The following is a 24985-nucleotide window of genomic DNA, read 5'->3' as shown; positions in this document are numbered from 1 at the left end:
CCTCTGATATCCATATTAGTAGTTTTCTGGGTTGATATTTCTTCTGCTTCCTCTTCCAAATTTCTTTTTTCTCTCTTCTCCCTCTCCCTCTCCTCCTCCTCCCTCTATTTCTCCTTCTCCTTGTCTTCTTCCTCCTTCTTCTTTTTTGTGATACTGGAGACTGAACTTAGGGCCTCAGATATACCAGCAAGCTACATCCCCAGGCCTCTAGACTGACATTATCTAATATTTTGATTCTACTTCCCTGTCTTCTTGTTTTTATACTAATTATGGACGATTTGCAGGTATAAAAGTATTCATGATAAGTAGTAAAATAGCCTGAGTATCTCTGGGTCTGTCTCAGTATTTAATTCTTAAATGCCTTATTCTTTCATCTTTTCTGATTTGTACCCCACTCCACAAAAGTTGAATCTACTATTGGTAAAGTTCCAATCAGACTTTTGAGAAACAAACTTCCTCTATCTTGGATAAAATATGCATAATTTCATTCACTGACTATCTCTTTATAAGAAATTAAGGGATGTAGAATTTATGTACTAATATCCTGGAATAATAAAGCAGTTATTTAAAAAATTTTTTAACATAAATTATACAAATCAATCCGATTAAAGAAGAACATAAAAGTGATCTTTTTCTCCCCTTCCAGCTTAAAAAAATCTTAGCTATGCAATGTGGGAGAAAATCCCTTCCAACAGCAAATAGCAAAGTCTTTGTTTCATGCTAGAGATCTTGCTTGGGCTTATGGCTACTTTGTGCTACAAGGACTGATCAATGAGCCACTTGGCTTTTTTATACTGAAGGTAGCCAAGTCAAGTTTTTAACATGCAAATAGTTAACTTGACTCTTTGCTCTTTTATTTCTTCTGGGACCTGGATTTTGTGGCCAGAGTGTGCTATTTGGTTTCTAGCATTCAACAGTTGCTAATGTAGTAGGTGGGGCTTTTAATGAGACCAATAGCATTTAATAGCTCAGATCTTTCGCCTTTCGAGTAAATAAGTATAATTTACTACATAGTGTATGGGCTGGAAGCAGGACAGAAAGAGATTAATGTGTTTCCCCTCCTTCCTATGTAGAAGGTTGGTTCTGACATTAAAATCTAACTTAGCTCATTTTAATTCAGTGAACATTCTCTGAACATGTTTATATGCAAAACACACTATGAGATACAGTGTGGGATTCAAAGATAAAAAGTGAACTAGAAAGGTCTATTTTGGGATGCTGTTGCTCAGGGGATTCTTTATTGATCCTGCTTCATCTTTGGCTCTGTTAATTTTTAGAAAATTTACATAATTATTCAAAGAAAAAGCTGGGTACATATTGATTCCACAGTTGAGCAGCCCCAGGAGTCTAAGACAACCCGTAGCCACTCAGGATTCATGGTGACAGCAAATAAGCCAGCACTAAAGTCCCCAGCCCCCAACACAGTACATCATATATTGTCAACACTTAGTACGGAGATGTAGACACAAAGTGAAAGAGGCTGCTGGAGACCTTCTCCAGGAACTAAGAGGTTCGGATCAATGTTGAGGTCCTAGAATCAGAACAGAAACATGAAGGTGTTACCTTGAATCCCACCTTGATTACTTATCATTGTTAATTAGGTTTACCTGGCCCTGTTCCTTTCTCTACCCCCCAAATGGTATGGGTCTGTAGCTAATTTAGGCACTTGGTAGGAATGATAGATCTTCTCTGTTGAACCCTTCATAAACACTTCATATCCACTACTCTATTGAAACCTTAAAAACACTGTCTGAGATAGGAAATACTATATGACAGATGGGAAAACTGACTCTGGGGAAACAGCTCTGAGAACTGAAGCACTTGTCTCTAGCTCACTCAGAAAATGGCAGGTCCAATATTCAAACTAAATGTTGTTTGTGTGCATTAAAACCCCCATTCTTAACTACCAATTTATAAACCTAAAAAAAATCATCCTTCCTTCTTTTTTACATAATATGACAAAGGTCCTTAAAGAATACTTTTTGAAATATATTCAGTTTCTTTTCTGATTACAAATTCTCTGTATTTCAGATTGACAGTTGAGCTGTGAATTTTGATATATGAATTCATGTCAATTAAATGTTCACTATTCAATAAACAGAACGGTTTCAGGGATAGCTTATTTACCCAATTGTACTGATGGTTAATAAATCTTTTATTCTTCCTATAATCACCAATGTCATTAGAAAATGAAAATTGATAGGTGCCCTTTCTCCAAACAAATTCTGAAAACAACACACTGGTGGTTGAGTCACAGTTTATTGCCTCTCTAGTGATGTGTTGCTGGAGAAAAGATAATTATTTTGCTGACAGACAGACTTTCTGCTTCACTTTTAGTGATCAATTTCTGGGGTTTTCAAGAGCAAAAAGCATTATAGTGATTGTGAGAACTAAAAGCAGCAGAATGTTGGCACATTGCATACCTCTACAGCAATGCAAGGGATTTAAAAATTATACCCCAAGGCTAGGAACATGTTTGGAATTTTTTCTCAATATACAGAATAGCTAATCATACACAAAATAGCCCTGGGCTGCAATATTTTGGAGCTGCAATAAATTTAAAAATTGTATTTTGACGTCATACCTTCTCTTAAATATGAAAATCATTAAATATTCTAATTAAAGAACAAGAAATAGACCTAGGTCTTGCTGGGGGGTTGCTATTTCTACTGGTAATCAAAGAAGGGATTTTTTAAATATTTGAATTTATGCTTAACAGTATTTTTAAAAGTTGCCCTAGTTTCATTAAGGTAACATTCTACTCTGTAGGGCTTCTGGACTTTATAATTTATTATTTTAAATAAATAGATACCCATTGGTATCATGCCTATGAATATTTATAATTTTCAACAAATAGATACCCATTGATGTCATACCTATGAATATTTGAAGTATTTATACATTGGCAATATGACTTATAGCTTTTTTATTTCATGTGTTCAGTTGTTACCTAAATTAAAGATTAGGCTAGGAAAGAAAAGTCTTGTGGTCTTGTCCTCATTTGAGAAGAACTTTATAGAAATGGAAATCATACTTGTCTTCAGTCACTCTGCTGGTTTTTAATTCAGAGACTAGACCTATTGGTTTTCTGCCACAGGGCCTCTGTATATGCTACTGTAGCTGTGAAACTATCTACAAAGACTCCTTTCTATCTCTTAAGTTTTCACATGCTCAATATGTTCTCATTTTGGTTGACCCTAGCATAATGTCTAGCCTGCTGTGTCTACTTGGTCTAAAGTAGGCTCCCTTCTTATATCATTACTTATTGTGTCTTTTGAAATTTTTGTTTTAATTTTCATTAGATCATTGCTTCTGTATTATATGTTCTCAAGCTACTTATATATTAGGGATCATGGCTATGGTATTTACCTATGTATATTAGATCCAGCAACTGTCTGACATTCAGTAGGTGCTCACTAAATACTGGTAAATTAATAATTGCAAGTGTACATCTGAAGTAAGTAAAGGAAACTGTTGGTGAAGGGAAAAGGCAAAGCTGGCAAAGGGATTAATATGTAAACAGTAATAGGATGACAGTGGGAAAAGTGACAAGTACAATAGTCAGAAATTCCTGTTATCAACATTGAATGCCTAACAGCCAATTTTAAAGAGAATGAGATTGGAGACTATTGGAAATAATGATGATGTCATATATTAATGATGACAAGAAATTCAATTATTTCTTTTTTTTTCATTTATTCATATGTGCATACAATGTTTGGGTCATTTCTCCTGAAATTCAATTATTTCAAGGGAAAGAAGTCCATAAGAATGAAGAATACACTGTATCAACTAGAGCTATTTTGTTTAAGTATTATGTCAGCAGTGAAAGATATGGCATAATTTTATAATTTCATATATCTTTATATTTACCATACTGTCTTACTATGTTTTATTCTTGAGTGGTGTTCAGTAGATACTTGTGGAATACTCACTTCTTGAATGAAGAATTGCAAAAATTTATCTCCAAAGAGATAATTTGATTTTATTTTAGCTTAAGCTTAATTTTATTTTAGCTTTAGATAGGTATATAAATTATAATTGTCAAGGACATATATATCAGGGTCTATAGCAGATGTTTCTACTAGTGTGAGAAATATGTTTGAAGAATAGAAAGACTTCGTTAGAATGCCCAGTTTTACTATATTTTAAATATATATGTGAAAAGTGTGTATAATATGCATATATGTGCACATTCATATATAATATTTTACGTACTTTTAAAGTGGTACTACTAGCTGAGTTCATCTCTGTTTCAAGCATAAACTTGAAAGTCCAGTAGACTGGAAACTAGCCTGCTACAGAAGTACACAAAAGAACTTAAATGAGGAGATACTTGTTGTGGTACAAGAAAAATAACACAATTTTATGTTCAAATATCCAGAGTTTTCAGAAAGTAGTGAATGGGGAGAGCATGGATATTAGCCTAATTAGGTTAAATTCATGTTTTTAAGAAGTAATGATATAAGAAAAGACTGTATATGTTACACAAAAAGGAAGACACTAAATAAACACAGAGTATTTTACACATGATAGCTTATTTAGTCAGACTCAGTAATGATTACTCTTCTAATAGATAAACCCTAAGTTTACAACTCCATTGCTTAACATGAAAAAGACTGATTGTTTTTCTCACCATAATATATGCACCGTGGTGGTGGTCATAAATTTCTCTGTGACTCTGACAACTTAGTATTTGCTTCAATATTTCTCTGAGGTCATTGAACTAGAAAAGGGGGAAAGAAGAGAAATTAACACAGACAGCTCACTCTCTGTCTTAACTGCTTTGGTTCATAAGTGATATATAACTTTTGCTCATCTCCCTTTGGAAAAAACTGAGCATTGGTTTCTTTTTTCCTTAAATACAAGAGGTAGAACAGTACAGTTTTTTGATCATCCACACACAATGGAAGAAAATACACTGTTCATAATATCTCTAATGAGACTATTCACTACTTTTATTTTCATCTTTTCCTATTTTCTAAAATAAATGTAAACTTGGTTCTAAAAAGTATAAATAATAAAACTTGAAATACAGTGTATGGGTGAATTTCTTATCCTTCCTTTGGAGGTGCAAACAGCTTGGGGTACTTGCCAAAATGATAGAAAATACACTGAGTACAGCATACTGAGGACCCTTCTCTATGCATGGGTGACTGGGATGTAATATCTATCAGTGCTGATCACCTGGATTGGTTTGGCTTATCTGGCTGGCTTGGGAGATTTTCCATCCTTCCCTTATGTTTCCATGTTTCCTTTAACTCTGCCCCCCACCATCAAAGAGAAAGGCATTTTCTACTAGCAAAAGTTGGGAGCACAGCCAACCAAAAGTTATTTCTTATCACAGTCTGTTTCAAAGCTTTTCTTAAGCAAAACTCCATGATATGAAGATGTAAGTTGAAAATTCACCTTACACAATGTAGATGAAGTCTAATTGATATTTAATAAGGGTTAATACTAATAGCTGTCTACAGGCATATAGCATGTTCATTGGCCTTTTGAAAGATCATCCAGGAGAATGAAAAGTTGAAATTAGCAGTGCTAGAAGACTGTGACACCTCCTATGTAAACATTTGATTCCACATTTTATCTCTGACCTCTACTCTCTGGACAACAAATTGTAGAGCTGTTATTGCTGCTAAGATCCCTTTCAACACTCACCATTGGCTTCAAAGTTCAAGCCTTTCATTTCCTTGACCCACACTTATTTTCTGTTTCATGGCATGCCACTTTCTTGCACTTGTCCCATTAAGAGTCCACCAAGGCCATTTAATATTTAAAAGCAAGGATCATGTTGCAGGTTTTAGTTTAAAGGTAACCATAGCACACACAGACATTCATTATTAATATCAGAGATGCACTGTATGTTCTTGGGAATCTGCTTTCCTTTTGATGCTAGTTTCATTGGAGTGCTACTATCACTCCATTCAGCTCTGATATTGCTATGTGGCAAGTGGATCAACTAGTGCACTAACAACAGATCCAGAATTATTTAAACTGTTCATGTGGGTGGAGGTGACCATGTTAAAAAGAGAGATGAAGCCAGAAAGTGACAGGCCACGGAAAGTCCGGTTTCGGATCGCATCATCTCACAGTGGGAGAGTTCTGAAGGAGGTTTATGAAGATGGCCAGCCATCTGGCTCTCTGGATTCTGAGTGTGCCAGTATATGTGGGATTGATGGACTAAGTGATTCTGATGGACAGCCTAATGGCCACACAGGATCAGAAGGTGATAAGCAGGAGGATGATCAGGATAACTTGCTGGTGTTAGCAAGGGCTGCCAGCGAGAAGGCTTTCGGTACAAGAAGAGTCAACATTTTAAGCAAAAATGGCACCGTCAGAGGCGTCAAATACAAAGTGAGTGCTGGCCAAGCCCTGTTTAACAATTTGTCCAAAGTCTTACAGGTAAGTTGTCACACTTTCCTGCCCCTGAGCTTTGCTCTAACTGGCCGTCTGAACACCTCTCAGTTCTCCAGTTTAAAGTGAGCCTCTTTTATTCATGACTCTTCTGTACTTCATGAGACACTTCCCATTTAAGACATTGTCTCAACAGCCACTGATTAAAAACAGGGCCATTATTCTTGGCAAGCAAGACTTGCTTGCCACATTTCTAACATATAAGTGGTCTTTTCTTCTGGTTTGTGATGACTAAAACAATATCTTTATTTCTTGGCCAAGAAAGGACAAGCTATTGTGTTCAAAGCATTTTCTCAAAACTTAGAAGTTAACTTCTTCCTGGTTTATTATCCTTGAGTCACCAGGTTAGCATTTTTCATCATGAATAGGGATATGTAAACCAGAAAAGGCTGAGTGCTTGCATTCAGTGGTTTGGACTTGATGGGAAAGTTACGAAGGTATAAAGACTGTGACTTCCTTCTGCTCCTGAGGAAGTTTCAGGTTTTATCTGGTCTGTTTCCACTAACTTACCTATACTAACTCTATAGTAGTACTTGAAAAAAACTATTCAATTATAAATGTATAGACTGAGATCCCATTTCATAGTAAATAATTAGTCCTTAAAATGTGATAGATCCTACACATAGATCCTAAAGGAATGTGTTAGTCAGATCCTAGAGGCTTTGACCATGATCTAATGTTAAGGAAAGTATTTGGAATTGCCTGGAAGCCTAGGTAAAATGATTTTTTGGGTTAAAAGCAGTTGTCATGATTTCAGTCATGAAATTCACAACCACTATCACTAAAGTAGCTAATCAATAGTTTTCACTGTAATTCCGTTTTATATTTTTTCAATATTGTAAAAAAAGATCTCTTCTGGCAATTTTTTGATGCTTTTTCATTATATAAGGATGTAGGAGTTGTGGGGAGAACGGATTTCAACAAAAGTTACTCCAATACTTCAAAGGCAGTATTTGAAAATATCAAATCATGAAGGTAAAAAGAAACAAATTTAAGTTTTAGTTAAAGGAAAAAAATGCAGTTAGGACCAGCAGATATTTCCATATATAAAATTTACTCATGAGAAAGTTTATAGGTCAAGGGTGGGATGAAGGCCAAAAATCAGAAACTTATGACCATGTTTTACTAGATCGAGAGCAATCTTGCATAAATTTTAGAGATGGGACTATTAGGTTAAGCATAACCTTTGTGGAATGAGTTCCATCCCACATAAAAGTAGTTATTATTAAGGTATAGACCAAGATTCTTTGTCACAATTTTTAAAATGTTTGCATTTGTTGTGGTTAACTTAGCTTGTTGCTATTTGAGTTTGGTTATGATTTGTAGGGCTGTTTAGAAAACTGTTTTACTGGTTTTAGTACTTTGACTTGCATTTGTTTATTCAAATCTCCAAAAATAAAATCCCTATTATTTGTGAGTAAATATCTTAACTCTTCACAACCTAAAGAAGAAAAACCATTCTCCTTAGGTATCTTTACTCAGACAGTGCTATAAATTCACAAATAAGGAATAAATAAAATTCCAAAGTTAAAATTTCAGTACTAGATTAGATTACAATATTTACTTGCATATTTTTTTATGCATAATGCTATAATCTTTTGTGAGAATAAACTCAATAAAAATGTCTTTTTCTAATAATTTAACACAATGCCATTTACCCCAGACTTTAAAGGGAAAATAGCAGTTACCGACAGATGTCTTCAAAGTCTCCGATATTTAGTTAGACTTTTTCCTGTCTGTTTCTTCTTTTTTGATAGTGTAAACAAACTAATCTGCATGTTATAAGCCATCACAAATTTTGCCCAGCATTTTTAGTTTCTTCTTGGTCAACAACAATATCAGCATCAAATGAATGCTCTTGGATCTTTATATAACAAAATATAAGTTAAAGGAGCTCTTTTAGATCAGCACTGCCAGTGGCACTGTTCACTCACATCATCATTTGTGTGACCAGCACCCTTTTGAGTTATGCAATACAACCTATGCAGCATTGTGTAGAGAACTGATTTGAATGGGAAGGGATGTACATGTTCTAAGGGGCAACCTACGTCTTAGGCATTTGTCTTAGAGTGATTGAATAGGTTCCCACAACCTTCTCACAATACAATAGCAGAGAAGCCCTAGAGATTCAAAGTTAGCATTCAATTTCTCCTGTACCCACTACAAGTATAACTCTTTCTCTGGATTGCTCTTTTTATTCCCTACCCCTTGCAGAGGAAGCAGCAAACTTGACTGCATGTAACTGTAACTCAGTAATTTCTCTGAGAGAGGAAAGAGTGAGCAGTGGGTATCTTGACTATTTGGTTAAGATTTCAATGAATGACTAATTATTATTTTCTTTTTATTGTTTTTTCTTTTATCATCTATGACTAATCTTTTTGAATAAGGACCTGTGATTGAAGAAACAGTCAGGCTTTTCTTCCTGTTTTAAGTTATAAAATCTTAAAGTACTCAACTTGGAAGTTGAAAGGAAGCCTTAAATGTAAATAGAATCTTTCAAAGACAATGCTAATCACTTTTCTTCTTAGCTATTAGTTTCCCACTCTATGATTACTGTCTCATAAAATATCGGCATATACCTTGAAAAAATTTCAACTGCGCAGAGACCAGTCATTGAAATTATTTCTTCTTCATTTCTCAATTTACCCTAAGGAACCCTGGGTAATTGAGGATGCAGAATATTAATCAAGGTTAAGGGTAGTGATGATGAAAATGGGAGCAAATGTCTGTTCACGTAGACTTGGTTTGTTGGTGAATTACTCAAGGCCTCCACTTGGTCTAGAATATGGTTCTTCAGATCCAGGAAGTTGAACTTTCTATCTTTCTAGAGATAACAAGAAGACAATGTTCAAGAGAGGCTAATTTGCAAATCTGAAAAGTACAATCTAGTTGTGGCCTGGAAATATGCATTTATTTGAAACTCTTTAGGTTATTCTTACATACATGAAAGTTTGAAAGTCATTGATCTAGAGTCTAAATAGGAAACTTGTCTAGTTCCATAGAGTAAAATAAAATTTCTTGATGTCACTTACATCTTCAATATTTAATGAGGAAAATGAAGAAGGTAGGCATTGATGTACGTTTTGTTCTTCTGATCAGGTTAGATTGCCAGGAGGATCTTTCCTGAGTCAAAGATGAGCAAAGGTTACCTTGACAGTTAGGTCTCCTGTTCATATCCTAACTTATCAATTAGTTGATTCAGCAACAGGCCCAGAAATCTTACCAGTACACTCTGATGTAGGTGTTCTGTTTCAATTGTTGAAATTCTACTCCAAGGATAGCTCTATCTAGATAATGGAAAATTTTAGACGCAAAACAGTTTTTGCTTTCTTCTTAAAATTAGTCACTGTAATTCATGCAAAACAAACTACAAAACCACTGTAGAGCTCATATATCTTATTACCAATTTGCATGATTGAATTTGAGGTAAACCTTGGTTTTAGCCACAACATAGTTCGAAAGCCACTTAAGGTAGATCAATTGTACAGATAAGTAAGGTTATTTATTTTTTAAAAATTCATAGTCATGGCATTAAATTTCAGACAGTTGTCTTTCCTTAACCTTATTCTCAAACTATGTGAGTCTACTCTGTTAGAATATTCTACTGGAATTTTCATAATTTTTATTTCTTCTTACCTAAATTTAAAATTATTATATTAGAGAAAAGTAGATATAAACAAGGAAAATAATTACAACATATACTATAATTTGGTAGTTCCTGCCTAAGAACTGAAATGAACATATAGCTTCTGCTTATATATGTATGACCTTACATCTGATTACTATTTATAAGCATTCAAATATTTTAAGACAAAACAAAAAAATATGTTTTCAGAACAATTTGAATTTTGCATGGGGAATTCACATACACTGCTTTACTTAATTGTACTCAAAATTTTATGAGAGAAGGAGAAAAAATATTATTATAATTCCTGCTTTCTGATAACTAAGTGTTAGAGAAATCAAGTACCTGGTCCAAAGCTAATAATACAAAAATTCTATCATTTGTTATTTTGGCTTATTAAAGATGCACAGTACCAAATGCAAAACCTCAAGAGTTTACCTCTTCAAATGCTATAATGACTAATATGAATATTTACAAAGACTAAAGACATCATGATATGACATGGTATCTTTTTGAAACCTCAACATTTTTTGGCAGGTTTTAAAATTTATCATTTGTTTGACATTTGATCTTCATTTAGGGAAGGCCTGTAAGTTAAATTGCTTCTATTCAATTTCAAACAGTATTTTAAAATATTATCTAAGCCATTACTTCTATAATATATTTCATTAAATTATCATGAGATTGCAATGGTTGACACCTGAAGAGGATGACTTGGCTACCTCAAGCAGAAATGACTGGTGCTCAGGATGGATGGTGTTCACAGAGCATTCTGGCACTATTACTAAGCCATCTCTGGTTCATTGACTCTAGCTCTGGCATTAGAACAATATTCCTTGTAAAACAGAGTGATATTCTTGGTGACTTCTTGGTCCTGATGATTTATTTGGACCACTGTGTAAAAGCAACAATGATAATACCTAACACTGACTAAATACTTCCCGAATACTCCTGAATACCAGGCACTATTCACATTACTTATGTGTATTGGCATATTTATTCCTTACAGAAACCCTATGTGATAGTATTATTGTTAATAAATTTGTTGTAATTTGAGCTCCTCTATGTAAGAAACATTAAGATGTTGAATTTCAAGTGTCATTAATCCAAAGAAATTCTCATGTAAACCATTTAATGGAAATAATGTATTTTTAGCTACCTATAGGCAAGTAGGCAAGAAACTCTAGGATTTTTTTTAACTGGGGTTGAACTCAGGGCTCCCTACCACTTAGCCATGCCTCCAGCCCTTTTTGCTTTAGTTTGTTTCTCAGATATGGTCTTGTGCTTTTGCCTAAGCACAACTAGTCACAGAAAGTGATCTTCTTACTTCTGCCTTCCAAGTAGCTGAGATTAAGGTATGTGGGATCACACCTAACCTTGAAATGTTAGGATTTTGGATACAATTTCAAATGATATAGGAAACTACACTAAGAAATTAGTTGACTTATTATCCAAATACCAAGAAAGAAAAATAGTTCCAAAGAAGAATTTTTACTACTGATATTTTACAATTTCAAAAACTTGTATGGGTTATGATGGCTTACGTCTATAATTCCAACTACTTTGGAGGTGAAGAGAGAAGGATTGCCACTTGAGGCCCAGGTAGGCAAAAAGTTAGCAAGACCCTACCTCAAAGGATAAGTTGGGCATGGTGCACATGCGTATAATCTCAACTACTAGGGGGAAGCAATGGTAGGAGGATTGCAGCCTAATGCTTGCCTGAGTAAAGGGGAGAGACCCAATCTTAAATAAAAAAAAAGAAAGCAAAAAGTGTTGGTGGGTGTGGCTCAAGTGGCCTCACACTTGCTTGCCTGGCACTGAGTTCAAAGCCCAGTACTGCCCCTTCCAAAGGATTTATACCAATAGACTTTATAGTCAGACCACCTTCTACATTTTATCACTTTGGTACCCTTAGTCACAGCATTTGGCACTGATGCTGAGAAGGACTTCGATAAATGTCCTTTCTTTAAGTTAATGAATTAAGTGAAATTCTCTTAGACAATGGTTATTTCCCTCTTTTCCATCTGTTTTGGATTTGAAAATTTCCTATATTCGATAGGACTAAAGTTTGCATAGTGAAATGTTGCTAGCTTGCACCATTCTGTTAGTTTTCTTGTGAGTAATCATTATTATTCCTTTAATTATTCATTTAATAACCACGTATTATATATCTACCATAGAGCAAACATACCTTCATGGATTGTTCAGTAGCATTTTTGGATGGATATATAAAGCAGTTTCTGAAAGATTTCAGATAAGGACTGCATTTCCCATCTCCAGAGGATTCTCTCTCTGTTTCCTTGCTTAACATTCTCTGTAACCTATTCTTCATTTCTCTAATGCTTATGTGTTTCTACTTTTAATTTTCTCTTATTATCCCCTCATTGTACTGAATCTTTTAATTTTTAATTTCTCTTGCTTTCTTTCTAATTTAGTTCTGTCTCAAGGACCAAGAGCTGAAGGGTAATGTACAATTAATGACTCTCATCTTAATCTTACAACTGTCCAGAAGTCAGTAACAGTGGCTGGTCATGAGCAGTGATCCAAATTTTATGAATCCAAGTTATCCAAGTTCTCTGAATCTTATTAAAGCTTTTTTTCCTTAGCTCAACAAATCTCTTTCTCTCTTCTATTCATTGGGATCTTTGTGTCATCATGACTTTTAAATTTGTGCAACCTTGGTTTTCATTGCCCAGACTTAATCTTATGAATCTATCTGAACTCTGACTGTAGAACAACAGGCTGAGCAAACCCATGGATTCCACAAGATGACTTGTAAATGCCTAATAAACTTTTATGTGCAGCCCGTGGTTACTGCATAATTGGGGAATTAACATCAGATGCTTCTAAGCTTGATTTTTAAAAATATCACTATTGAGACGTAATTCATATATCATTTGATTCACCTATTTAAAGTATACAGTTCAATGGTTTTAGGATATTTACAGAGATATGCAGCCATCATTATAGTTATCCAAAAGAGAAACATCATGTCTATTTAGTCACTCATCCCTGATCATCCTCTCTCCACAAACTAAGCATAAGGCAATCATTTATCTACATTCTGTCTCTAATTATTTTCCTATTCTGGCCATTTAAAAATATTCTTCCCATCTAACTTTAATTTTATATATTTTGACCAAGATCTTCCCACCCTCTACTCTTTGCTAATTACTCCTGTGTCTGATATCTACTGTTTACCATCTTTTTTTAAATATAATCAACTACTTTTTATATTCCACACATGAATGAGATCATGTGGTGGTGTCTTTCTGTGGTTAGCTTAATTTCACTTGACATAATGTTCTGCAGTTTCATCTATGTTGTTGCAAGAGACAATATTTTTATGACAGATAGTATTCCATTGTCAATATATAACACATTGTCTTTATTCATTCATCTAGCCATGAAGTCTTAGGTTGATTCCATGTTTTGGCTATGGGGAATAGTGCTGTAAAAATATGAGAGTGTAGATATCTCTTTGGCCGACAAATGTTCCATGTGTATGTAGCTGAAAAGAATGTGAATTCTATACCTGTTGGATGGAATGTGTTTATATAGATGGTAGGTAGGTAGACAGATAGATAGATAATGGTCCATTTGGTTTACAGTATAGTTTAAGTCTGATATTTCCTTGTTGATTTTCTGTCTGGATGATTTGTCCATTGCTGAAAGTGGAATGTTGAAGTCCTCTACTATTATAGTATTGTGGTCTATCTCTTCCTTCAGATCTATTAGTATTTGCTTTAGACTTTTAGGAGCTCAGATTGTGGGTGCATATATATTTACAATTGTTATTCTCTTGCTGAATTGGTCCTTATATTATTATATAATGACCTTATTTGTCACTTTTTACAGTTTTTCTTAAAGCTTATGTTCCCTAATATAAGTATAGTCACTGCTGCTGTCTTTTGGTCTCCATTTGCATGGAATACCTTTTTCAATCCCTTCACATTTATTCTATGTGTATCCTTACAGGTAAAGTGAGTTTTTTGTAAAAAGCAAATGGTTGGATCTTTTTTTAAAAAATACATTCAGCAATCTTATGTTTTAAATTGAAGAATTCAATCAACTTATATTCAAGGTAATTATTGGTAGATAAGGTTTACTACTGCCATTTTTATTGTTTTCAAGTTGATTATATTATTGATTTCTTCTTTCTTATTAACTTTTTTGTGGTTAAGTGATTTTCTCCAGTAGTATGTTTTTATTCATTGCCTTTTCATTTTCAGTGTGTCTAGTATAGATTTTTGCTTTGTTGTTACTATGAGGCTTACCAAAAATCTCTCCTAGATATAACAACTTATTTCACCTAGTAGCAAATTAACTTCAGTCATAAAAACTACACTTTTACTCTACTGCCTCCTCTATAATTTTGAGTTTTGATGTCATAATTTGTAACTTTTTATATCACATATCACTTATCAAATTCTTGTAGTTATTCCCTTTTATAATATTGCCTTTTAACCTTTGTACAAGAGTTGTGAGTGTTTTCACAACACTATTACAATATTATAGGATTCTAAGTTTGGCTGAATACTTACTTTTGCCAGTGAGTTTCATACATTCAGATGTTTTCATGTTCCCATCAGCATCCTTTCCTTTCAACTTGGAGAACTCTCTTTATTATTTCTTATAAGAAATGCTTGGTGGTGAAGAGCTCTCTCAGCTTTTGCTTGTCTGAGAAAGTCTTCATTTCTACTTTATATCTGAATGACAGCTTTTTGGGGTGCAGTATTCTTGATTGGTAGGGTACTATTTTTCCTTTAGTCTTTTGAATATCTAACCCCACTCCCTCCTGGCCTGTAAGATTTCTGTTAAGTAATCTGCTGCTAGCTGGAATTGGAATTTCTTTTTATTTGATTTGCTGCCTTTTTCTTGCTTTTCTCAGTTCCTCTCTTGGTCTTTGATCTTTGACATTTTGATTATAAAATGGCTTCTGCTAGTCTTATATGGATAAAATGTGATTGACATTCTTTGATTTTTTTGTACCTGGATATTTATATCTTTCTTCAGGTTTGGAATGTTTTCTGTTATTATTTTTTTAAATAAGCTTTCTACCCTTTTCTTTCTCTCTTCCTTCTGAATGCTGATGACTTATACATTGCTGTTTATATGCTATGCCATAAATCCCATAAGCTTTCTTCTTCATTCCTTTTCATTCTTTTTTTCTTTTTCTCCTCTGATTGGATAATTTCAAATGCTGGGGGTTGCAACCAGCCGGCCCATCCAGAATCCCAGGCTAGACTAACTAATAAAAGTCTGTCACCACCTGCGAATACCTGCAAATGTTGGAAGAGGTCATCATCTCATCAAATATGCAGACATCAACATAAGGACACAAGGATTATGAAAAATCAAAGAAATATGACAACACCAAAAGAAACTAATGAAGCTGCATTAACAGACCAAGAAGAACAGGAGATCTATGAAATGACAGACAAAGAATTCAGAATAATTCTGTTAAAGAAATTCAGGGAATTACAAGAAAATACAGATAGAAAGTTAAATAAAATTTGGGAAATAATCCATGAACAACATGAGAAGTTTGACAGAGAAATAAAAGTTAACCACTTTCAAATAAAAATCCTAGAGATGAAGAATACATTAACTGAACTGAAACATTCAACAACAGGCTTTAACAAAAGACTTGATAAAGCAGAAGAAAGAATCAGTGAGCTTGAAGATGGGACATTTGTTACCAAACTGTAAAAAAAAAAAAAAATAGTGTAATGTCAGGGGAAGACAAACATCTTTTGGTGGCTTGTACATGCCAGGATAATTTCTGATAATTTCTCTGGGACTCAGTACTTTACATTTTGAATAAAGGTGACATAAATAATTAATAGTCTATAGACTGACACATTATATAAATATATTAATCCCATAATCATTATTTCCTGGAAGGGGTTTAAAAAATTCTGAACTAAATAAAATGTCATGCAGAAAGTTTTAATTAAGAGAATTTTGTTTATGTGTACAAATGTACTCAAGATTTGACACTTCTTTGTTCAAGCATATTTTTCTAATAATTTATTGCCTCATCTAATTGCTAACAAATAATACCTTAGAACATTTCATCAGAAAGGAAAAATGGAAGTATATTTTTCTTATAATCCTCCTAAGAAGCTAATAAAATAAATAATAATAGAACATTCCTTAGCTTACTGATTTCTAAACAACAAATGTGTCATGAAAAGTTAAGTTGCTTCCTTTTTGTGTCTTTTATGTAATGAATGGTAAACAAATTGAAGATCTTTTCTAAATGAAAACTCTATAGACGCTTGGTTAGTCCACAATGAGGATGGAGTAGTGAGAGCTAATGTGTTGATTTGCCAGAGATAAGGTAAAAGAGAAGGTTTTAGAGAATTATGCTATTGAAGGACAGTGGAAAGAGACTAGGGAGGGATTTAGATCACCAAACTAGTGGAGATTAAATGAGAGTTATCCTAGTTGGGAAGGGAGAAAAACTGGACAGGCTATGACCTTAGGAGAAATTGGTGGGCATAAAAAGTGGAGAGCCTACATGAGTTCAACCAGTGCCAACATGGAGAGTCCCAGAATCAGACTGTGCCACAGATTAGCTGTTTTATCTGCATATTACCTATGGTATGAATCCAGGTTCCTATTCCTTCATGGGCATCTCATAAGCACTTTCTTTTGACATCTGTCAGCTCAGTGATTGTGAAGCATTTGGCAGAAGTCACTACCTTCCATGTTCTAAGATTATGCTGAACTCCTTCAAAACTATCCCAAGTAAACACAGCATTTCATTTATCGAGGACTCAAAATTTTCTCCTGATAAAGAATAGGATCTTTGGTATTTAGATCAATTGCATTGGTTATGTAAACATTAAAGTCTATAGTATTCATTTTCAGGAACAAAGATTACTACTCACCCAGGATATTAGTTTCCTATTATTTCGGAAATAAATATTCATTAACTTAGTGACTTAAAACAACACAGTTGCATTTCTTTATAATTACAGTCAGAATCACGAGTATTTGTGGGCTAAAATCAAGGCTCTGGCAGAATGGCATTCCCACTGGAGGTTTAGACAGTTCATGCCTTGCATTTTCCAGCTTCTAGTGGCTTTCCACATCCCTTGACTCAAAGCCCTGTATCACTCTGATGTCTACATTATCACCAACTTCTTTCTCTCCTTTACCTCACATAGGCCTTTATAATTGCATAATCCAGGATTATGTAATCCAGGATAATCTTCTGCTGCAGTTTGGGTGTGAATATCCCCAAAGGCTAATGCGTTGAAGGCTTGGTTCCGGGCTGGTGGTCCTATTGGGAGGTGAGGGAAACATTAGGAGGCATGGCCTAGTTGGAGGAAGTAGTTACTGGAGCATACCTTTGAATGGGATATTTTGTTCCTTACCTCTTCCACTCTCTCTCTGCTTCCTGGCTTCCAAGCAATGAGCTGCTTTACTGTACCACATACTTCTTGCCATGGATGTTCTGCTTTGCCATGGGACCAGAAGCAACAAGTGACCATGGAATAAAGCCTCTCAAACCATGAGCCAAAATAAGCCTTTACCTCTTTTTTTCCCTTAGATATTTTGTCACAGTGACAGAAAGTTGACTAACTGAGAAAAACTCATACTGAGAAATAGGGTCATTAATGTGATTATACCTGAAAATGTTTAGAAGCCTTTAGAATTGGTTCTCAGGCAGTGCTTGGAAAGGTGTGGAAATACAGATTAGAGAAGCCCTAGAATGTTATAAGTGGGGTTTAACCAATGATTTTAGTGTAAGCTTAGAAGACCAGAATGCTGAGAAGAATGTAGGCAGTAAAGATTGTACTCATGAGATTTTAGGTGGGAACAAAGACTCTAATGGGAATTTGACTAGAGGCCGTTCATTATACATTTTGTCAAAGAATGTATCTCTGTTTTATCCATGCCATGAGACTTTGTGTGTGGTTGAATTTAAAGGCAAAGAGCTAATTAATCTGGCAGAAGAAGTTTTAAGACCTTTAAGTGGTGTCATAGGTATTGCTGGTTTCTTTTAACCACACTTACAGCAAGAACCAGGAACAAAAAGCAGAGAAGAAAGATTTAAAAATTTTGCAGTTTGTCTAGAAAAGAAACACATGTAAAGTTGAGACCAAGGAAAATATTGCTTCTAAAGAGAGTAGTGCCACTAAAAAGAAACCAAGTACTTTGCAAGGGAACAGTAGGAAAGATGCCTTGAGGGTATCTCAGGAATTTATTGTAATCCATCCATCTCAGGCTCAAAGGTGTAAAATTGTAAACACATTTGAAAGACTTCACTTTGAGAAGACAGCTCTAGGGTGCCCTGCTCATAAGGGACTGACTAGAAAGCTGTTTCCTTATGATTTGTTTCACTGTGATCAACTATACAGATACTTAGAGGCTGCTTCAGCATGGTCCAAGCAGATCCAGCCATTGATTAAGTTGGCAGCAGACTGTGGCATTATTCACGTAATGCCGATTTTGCAGGTATGCAAAATGCACAAAATGTTGGGGTCAAAGAAGCTTCCATTCAGATTTCAAAGGAATGCCTGGGAAACCAGGCAGTATGTGGCAACATCAGAATCTCTGCAGTTAGCTTCCAAAAGGGCTATGCATAAAGCTATAAGAGTGAATTCTGAAGCTCCAGTGGAGATCCCAGGAAGTTAGAGACTCCAGGAATGTGAACTGTCTGCCATGGAAAACCATAGGCAATGAACAGAGCCAGCTGAAGAAAGTGGTCATGTGAGCTGTAGCCATGGGGATGGGCTTCCCAAGCCTTTTGATTTTCATGTCACACTACTATGTGCCTCAGATGCTAGACATGATGCTAAAGGATTTAATATTTTTCCTGCTGTCTTTTGGTCTTGCTTTGGTCCCATCCCTTCTTCCTATGTCCTATTCCTCCCTTTTGGAATGGGAATATCTAACCTGTACCATTGTATGTTAGAAGTTTATAACATGTTTTCTGTGTTATTTTTCATTTGTAGCCAGGTTGGTCTCAGAGTTGCCACATAGCCCAGATAATTGCCACATAGCCCAGATAATCCTTGAACTTGCATTCTTCCTGCCTCAGCCTCTTGAGTGAGATTTTGGGCATATACCACCAGTTCTGTCTTGTTTATTGATTTTTACAGGGTCTCAGATCTAAGAGTTTTCCCTGAGTCTTACAGAATACTTTGAACCTAGACTTTTGAGCAATGATGGAACTGAGAAGCCTATGGGGACTCTTGGAGATGAACTGAATGCATTTTTCATTGTGAGAATAACATATTCTTGAGTTCGTATTATTGAAATCTTTTGGGATTCTTGTTTTGAATATAACCACATCTTCATACCTTACCTATGAGTCGATGGAACACAGTTTGATTATGGCAAATTATTAGAATGAAACAATAGATATCAGGTGAGTAAAAAGAAATGAATTTAAAGGAAATTAAGCACCCCCCAATAAAGATGCAAGTGTTTTTAGTAACTACCAGAACAAAATAAAATTAAACTAGTGGTTTTAGGGAAAGGAGGAGTACATGGAATACATGGAAAGAAGACAGAGAAAATGAAGTAAATGTGGTTGTGATAGAATGTATCAGCCTCAGAGGACTCCATAGGCTCCCTCTTATTAAGATCTTTAAGAATTACTTTTATACCCCCAGTATAACAATAAAAAAAGAACCAAGTTGACAAAAAGCCCAAAAATGAGCTACCCTTATGCATTACTGTTACTATGCCATTAGTTTCATACAGAAAAGAAATCATTTGTCCTCACAGGCTCTTGCTGTTATTTGACTATGTCTTCCTACATTTCATGGACTGGAAACTTGATTTTTCAATGTGGTAGGTTGGGAGATAGAACCCAGAGGGAATTGAATCATGGGAATGGAGTCCTCATGAATGGACAAATGCCTTCTTCATAGAATTGTGTTGGGTATCACAGTTCAGCTTTATTTTCATGTGCAAGAATATTCTTTCTTTCCCCTTCTAACTTCTATTGTGTTATGAAGCCCTCAAATGATAAGGTCACCTACTCTTGGACTTCCCAGCTTCCAGAAGCATGAGGCTAAATAAACACATTTCATTTATAAATTATCCAGTCTCAATATTCTGTTATAGCAACAGACAATGAATAAGACATAAAATTGGTACTGAGAAAATTGGCTGTTGTTATACAAATACCTGAAAATGTGGAAGTGGCTTTGGGACTAGGTGATGGGTAAAGGCTGGAAGAGTTCTGAAGTGAATGCTAGGAAAATATTAGAATGCCATAAAGAGATTTTTCCGGACATTTCTGGTGAGAGAGCTCTAAAGGATATAGAAGACTAAGGAAAGATTTCTTAAGTGGTCATGATCCGAACAGTGATAGAAATATGGACAGCAAGGCTGGTGATGTGGCTTTGTTAACAGAAACAGTGCAGTCTGTAATCAGAAGATTTCCAAATTCTTTGTGTCCCATGTGGAAGAATCTATAGCAACACACGTGGATATAAATGGAGTTTATTGCAAGTTAGGGAAGGTAATTACAAAGGGGACCATGGTGGAATCAGGTGGAATCTGGAAGTAGAGAGAGCATGCTTCTCTTCTCCAGGTGCTTTTAAAACTTATGCTGACCTATGGAAAGGGAGGAACCTGGTGGTTCCCAACCAATAAGCAATGAATAGGAAAGGGTATGGGCAGTCCCCAGGCCAGGTGAGGGTGTCTGAGCTGTCCCTGAGCCAGGTCATAGTCAATCTGAAATGCAATATTAAGTTATATATTTTTTATGAGTCCTGAACTTTCCCTAAGTCTAGCCTGCCTCAGCTTGATGATAGAGTGCTTTCCTTGCCTGTGCACGGCCCTGAGTTCAATCCCTAACACTGAAAAAAAAAAAAAAGGAAAAAGGAAAAGAAATATGTATAGTTAAGACCATTCTGGTAGGGTCTCAGAAAGAAATGAGTAATATCTTCTTGAGATCTGGAATAAAGACCATTCTGGTTATAAAGTTTCAAAGGCATGTCTGAATTGTGTCCATTACTGAGGGCTTTGTGGAAAGCAGAACTTAAGAGTGATGAAATGGGACATCTGGCAGAAGTATCTCTAGTAGCAAAATTCTCAAAGAGCTGTATGGCTCCTTTTATCTGTATACACAAAGATAAGACCATCAAGGAATTATTTAAGGCATACTTTTTAGCTAAAAGAGTAGCAGAAAGTAAAAATTTGGAAAATTCACAGTCTGTCTATGTAAAGGAGACAAAACAGGGTGTGACTGAGAAGAGTAAGTTACTAGAGAAATCATGAATAGAAAGGTAGGTGCTAATGATTAAGTAAGGGAAAGTGCCTGAGCTTCAGAGATTTTATAGTCTGCCCCCTCCTGGCACAACCCCAGAGCTGCTGGAGAGCAGTGTTTTCAGAGGACCCTCCATAGGCTCACTGTCCAGGATCATCTCAGAACTTCTCTCTGCATTCTTGTGCAGCACTACTTGGCCCTGGCCATAGTTCAAGAGACTTGGGCTGCCCCTCTGTAATGGGTAACAGTGGCCATGTGGTGCTAATTCTTCAGGCATTCAGAACGCAAGAGCTGTGTTGGCGTGGTTTTCCTCCATCTAGATTTCAAAGACATTGCATAAAGTTTGTAGGACCAGGCAGAAACCTGCCACAGGGGTGGAGTCACCACAGAGAGTTCCTATCAGTAAAATGCCCAGTGGTACCATAGGAATGGGGTCTTGTCCTTGAGACTGCACAATTTGTAGATCCACTAGCAGGGTTCATTGCCTACCTGGGAAAGCTGCAGGCCCCAGCATGAAACTCCAATCCAAGAGAGCTGAAGCATGGACTGAGCCTATTATCAGAGACAAGGATAAGAGGAATTGAATTCCAAACCTTCCCAGTTTCCATGCAAATCACAGGACTATCACACATAGGAAAAATCATACCCCAAACATGGCTAAAATGGGTTTTGTTATTATTCAAAAACATGGAGACCAGGGACGTAGGCTTATCCAAAACACAGGGACAATAGGTGAAACTTTAAGGCATCCATTTGCCAGATGTACCCTTTAATTTTTTGTCTCTCTGCTTATTCAAAGAGTTTGTATCTTCTTACCATCTAAAAGGTAGGATAATGGGAGGAGAGTTCGCTGTTCTGATTTTTTTTTCTTTTATTTCCTGGTTCTGATTTAATTCCTGAATCTGGACTTCTAAAATATTTTCTAATTATTTTTAATTTCCTTGTTGCCTCATCTCTGCCTTAAGCCCAGCAGAGTCATAGGGAGTTGGGGTACCCAAATGTGCCCAGGAAGTATAACATGGAGCAAAAGATTAATTATACTCCACCTTTAAGACTTAATGTCTGCCCTCTTGAATTTTAGAGTTACTTGGGGCATGCTAATGCTTTCTTCTTGTCTGTCACCCCCTTTTAAAATGGGGATGTCTATCCTATACTTGTCTCACCACTGCATTTTGGAAGCAGATAACTGGTTTTGATTTTGCAGGCTCACAGCTCAAAGGAATTTGTCTTCACTCTCAGATGAGACTTTGAACTTAAGACTTTGGGATTATTGTGATGGAATTAATATGTGAATTAATCCCTTCCTCATGAAAATTGGTAGCTATGATGGGACTTTGGCCTCTTTCTTCTCATGTTCATATGCCTCCCTCTCCTCTTCTATCTTCTGCCATGTTATGAAGCAGCATGAATCTCTTTCCAGGTTTAGCTGCCTAATTTTGGATTTCCTGGCTTCCAGAATCATGAGGCTAAGTAAATTTCTTTCCATTATAAATACCCAGTCTCAAGTATTCTGTTATAGAATTCTGTTATTGAATATGAACTAAGACTATCCTAATTTTTACAGTCTAAGTACAATAACTATGATCTCCGAAGCGTATAGCTTGTTCTCATGGCAAAAAGACTGTGGAGTCAATTGAGTCAATAGTTAACTACTCAACTGTAGTGGTAGTGAAGATTCTAGAACCCATAGAGCTTCACTGCAATCCAAAGGGAGCCTGAAGAGCCTGAAGGCTGAAGATTTACTTCCTTGAGTGCTTGTTAATTCATACCTAGTAGTACAACCATGTACATTTTTCAATTAAAAGAAATATTCAAACATCTATTAAGAGAATACAACATCAAAACTAACCTTCCTTTACTGAGGATACCACTTCTCTTTCTAATTACACAGAAAACTAAATAATAGAAATTTGGGACACAGTTTTATAGATTTTCTAAATTAACTCCAATTTTCAGGGCTCTTCTTCTAATTGTGGGGTTTTCACGCCCCCCACACACACATGAAAATCATATGTATATATATAAAATCTTCCACCTGTCATTTTTTTAAATCTTCTTACTTCTGACTTCAGTATCCTTCAAGGACAGTATTTTCCCCTTATTTGATCAGTTACAAGTTGATACTCTCAGGGAATTCTTAAAAGTATTTTTATGAAGGATTTCTTGAGGTGAGATTATACCCCCATAGAAAGAATTTGGTGGAAGGAGATTATGAGAAATGAAAGACACCCAAAGCCTGTGTTGGAGACTAGGTACTTTTCAATACTCCTTGAATGTGTCTTCCTCCTACCTTCCTTCCTTCTGCTGTAGGGAAATCATTTGACTTGATTTTTATAAATCAGATTGAAAGTGGCTCTGGCTCTTATTTGTAAGTGGGATTGGAAGTTCTGTATTAGCCATCAGTCGGGACCCTTTTCTCACTCATTGTTAACAACATGATATAAATGTTTACAAGGGGAGTGCCTGGAATACTTAGGGATGGTTCTGGTCCATGGGTCCTAGTGGATCCATCTTTGTCACTGCTCCTCCAGCCCCATGATACTGTACTGACACTGTAGACAGCTCTCATGTACTTTGCATCAGTCTTTTCCCAGATGCCCAACTTTTGCTTCTTCCAAGACTTGGACTCTCCAACTTCTTTGCCTTTATGTCCAGATTTTAGAAAGCATAGCTCTATCAGTTATTCTCAGGAGAAAAGGAAGATTTAAGGCTTAGGAACCAAAGCCCCACTTTTTTTTGTGAGGGAAACAATAGAAAAATATGATTACTCTTTAGTGGTATCTTATATGATTAATGTGCTAACTTTCCCTTCAGTAATGAATACAGCACTGTTGTCCACAGGAAGGTGACAGGATTTCAAATGTAATCTACCATTTCCTTGTTGTCTATTCTGGGAAAATACAATTTTGTAAACCCCAGTTTCTTGATTGGTAAAGTAAGGATAATGACAGTAGCTATTTCCTGTGAAATAAATGAACTATTGTGTATGAAGCATTTTGCCCAATATTTGGCACATTAAAAGTATTCAATAAATACTGCTATTATTCTTATTATCTGTCTCCCAAACAAATTGTGAATCAGATACCATTAAGCTCTCTGCTAGGCCATGAGAGTGAATACATGAATAAAGCATGCTTTGTGTCTTCAGAGAATCTTGTTTGATCTTAGATGATAAAAAACTGCATAGCTAATATAAAATATGGTAAGTTCTCAGGAGTTTATTTGGGGCAGAGGACAGACATCTGACTCAACTCGGTAAATCTTACAGTGATCTTGTTTTCCTCAAACACAATCTTTTAAATCTAAGGCTCTGTGAGAAGTCTTGGGCCACTTTTGAAAGGCATGATGGTAGTGAAAGCTTTCTTAGCAGAACTCACTTCCTTTGGGGAACTCTCAGCTGCTGCCTCTTACCTTGGCTCTGCCCTGGCCACACAAAACTGTTTTCCTAAGACCATTCCTTCTGTTTGATAGAAGCCTTGGCTCTGGACCCTACCTCTACCTTTTTCTTGGATTGCCTGATTTTCACCTCCCCTGTCCACATGGCCAAGTGTCTTCCAGGCTGGCTCTGCTACACTTGGCTCCATACCTGTTAGCTCAGCTAATCATCCATGTGCTTTGTATATGAGTATTCCTCCCATCACCCATCACGCTGAAAATCTTTCCTAGTCCTTCTGGGTAGAGGCATACTCAATCTCTTCTTT

At 35.8% G+C, this 24985-nt stretch overlaps 1 protein-coding gene across 1 annotated transcript in view; it reads left to right on the top strand.

The window, feature by feature from the left end:
- The first annotated feature begins 6021 nt into the window (after positions 1 to 6021).
- LOC109675910 (glutaredoxin domain-containing cysteine-rich protein 1) overlaps positions 6022 to 24985 on the top strand; it is a 109410-nt gene continuing 90446 nt past the window's right edge. Inside the window, exon 1 of the mRNA XM_074041100.1 lies at positions 6022 to 6405. Within this exon, the coding sequence (XP_073897201.1) occupies positions 6022 to 6405 (384 nt within the window). The remainder of the gene's footprint in view (positions 6406 to 24985) is intronic.

This window comes from Castor canadensis, chromosome 9 (assembly GCF_047511655.1).
Source record: "Castor canadensis chromosome 9, mCasCan1.hap1v2, whole genome shotgun sequence".
In the NCBI taxonomy this organism is placed as follows: Eukaryota; Metazoa; Chordata; class Mammalia; order Rodentia; family Castoridae; genus Castor; species Castor canadensis.
The sequence above is the reverse complement of the archived record's forward strand: the minus strand, read 5'-3'. Positions and strand labels throughout refer to the sequence as shown.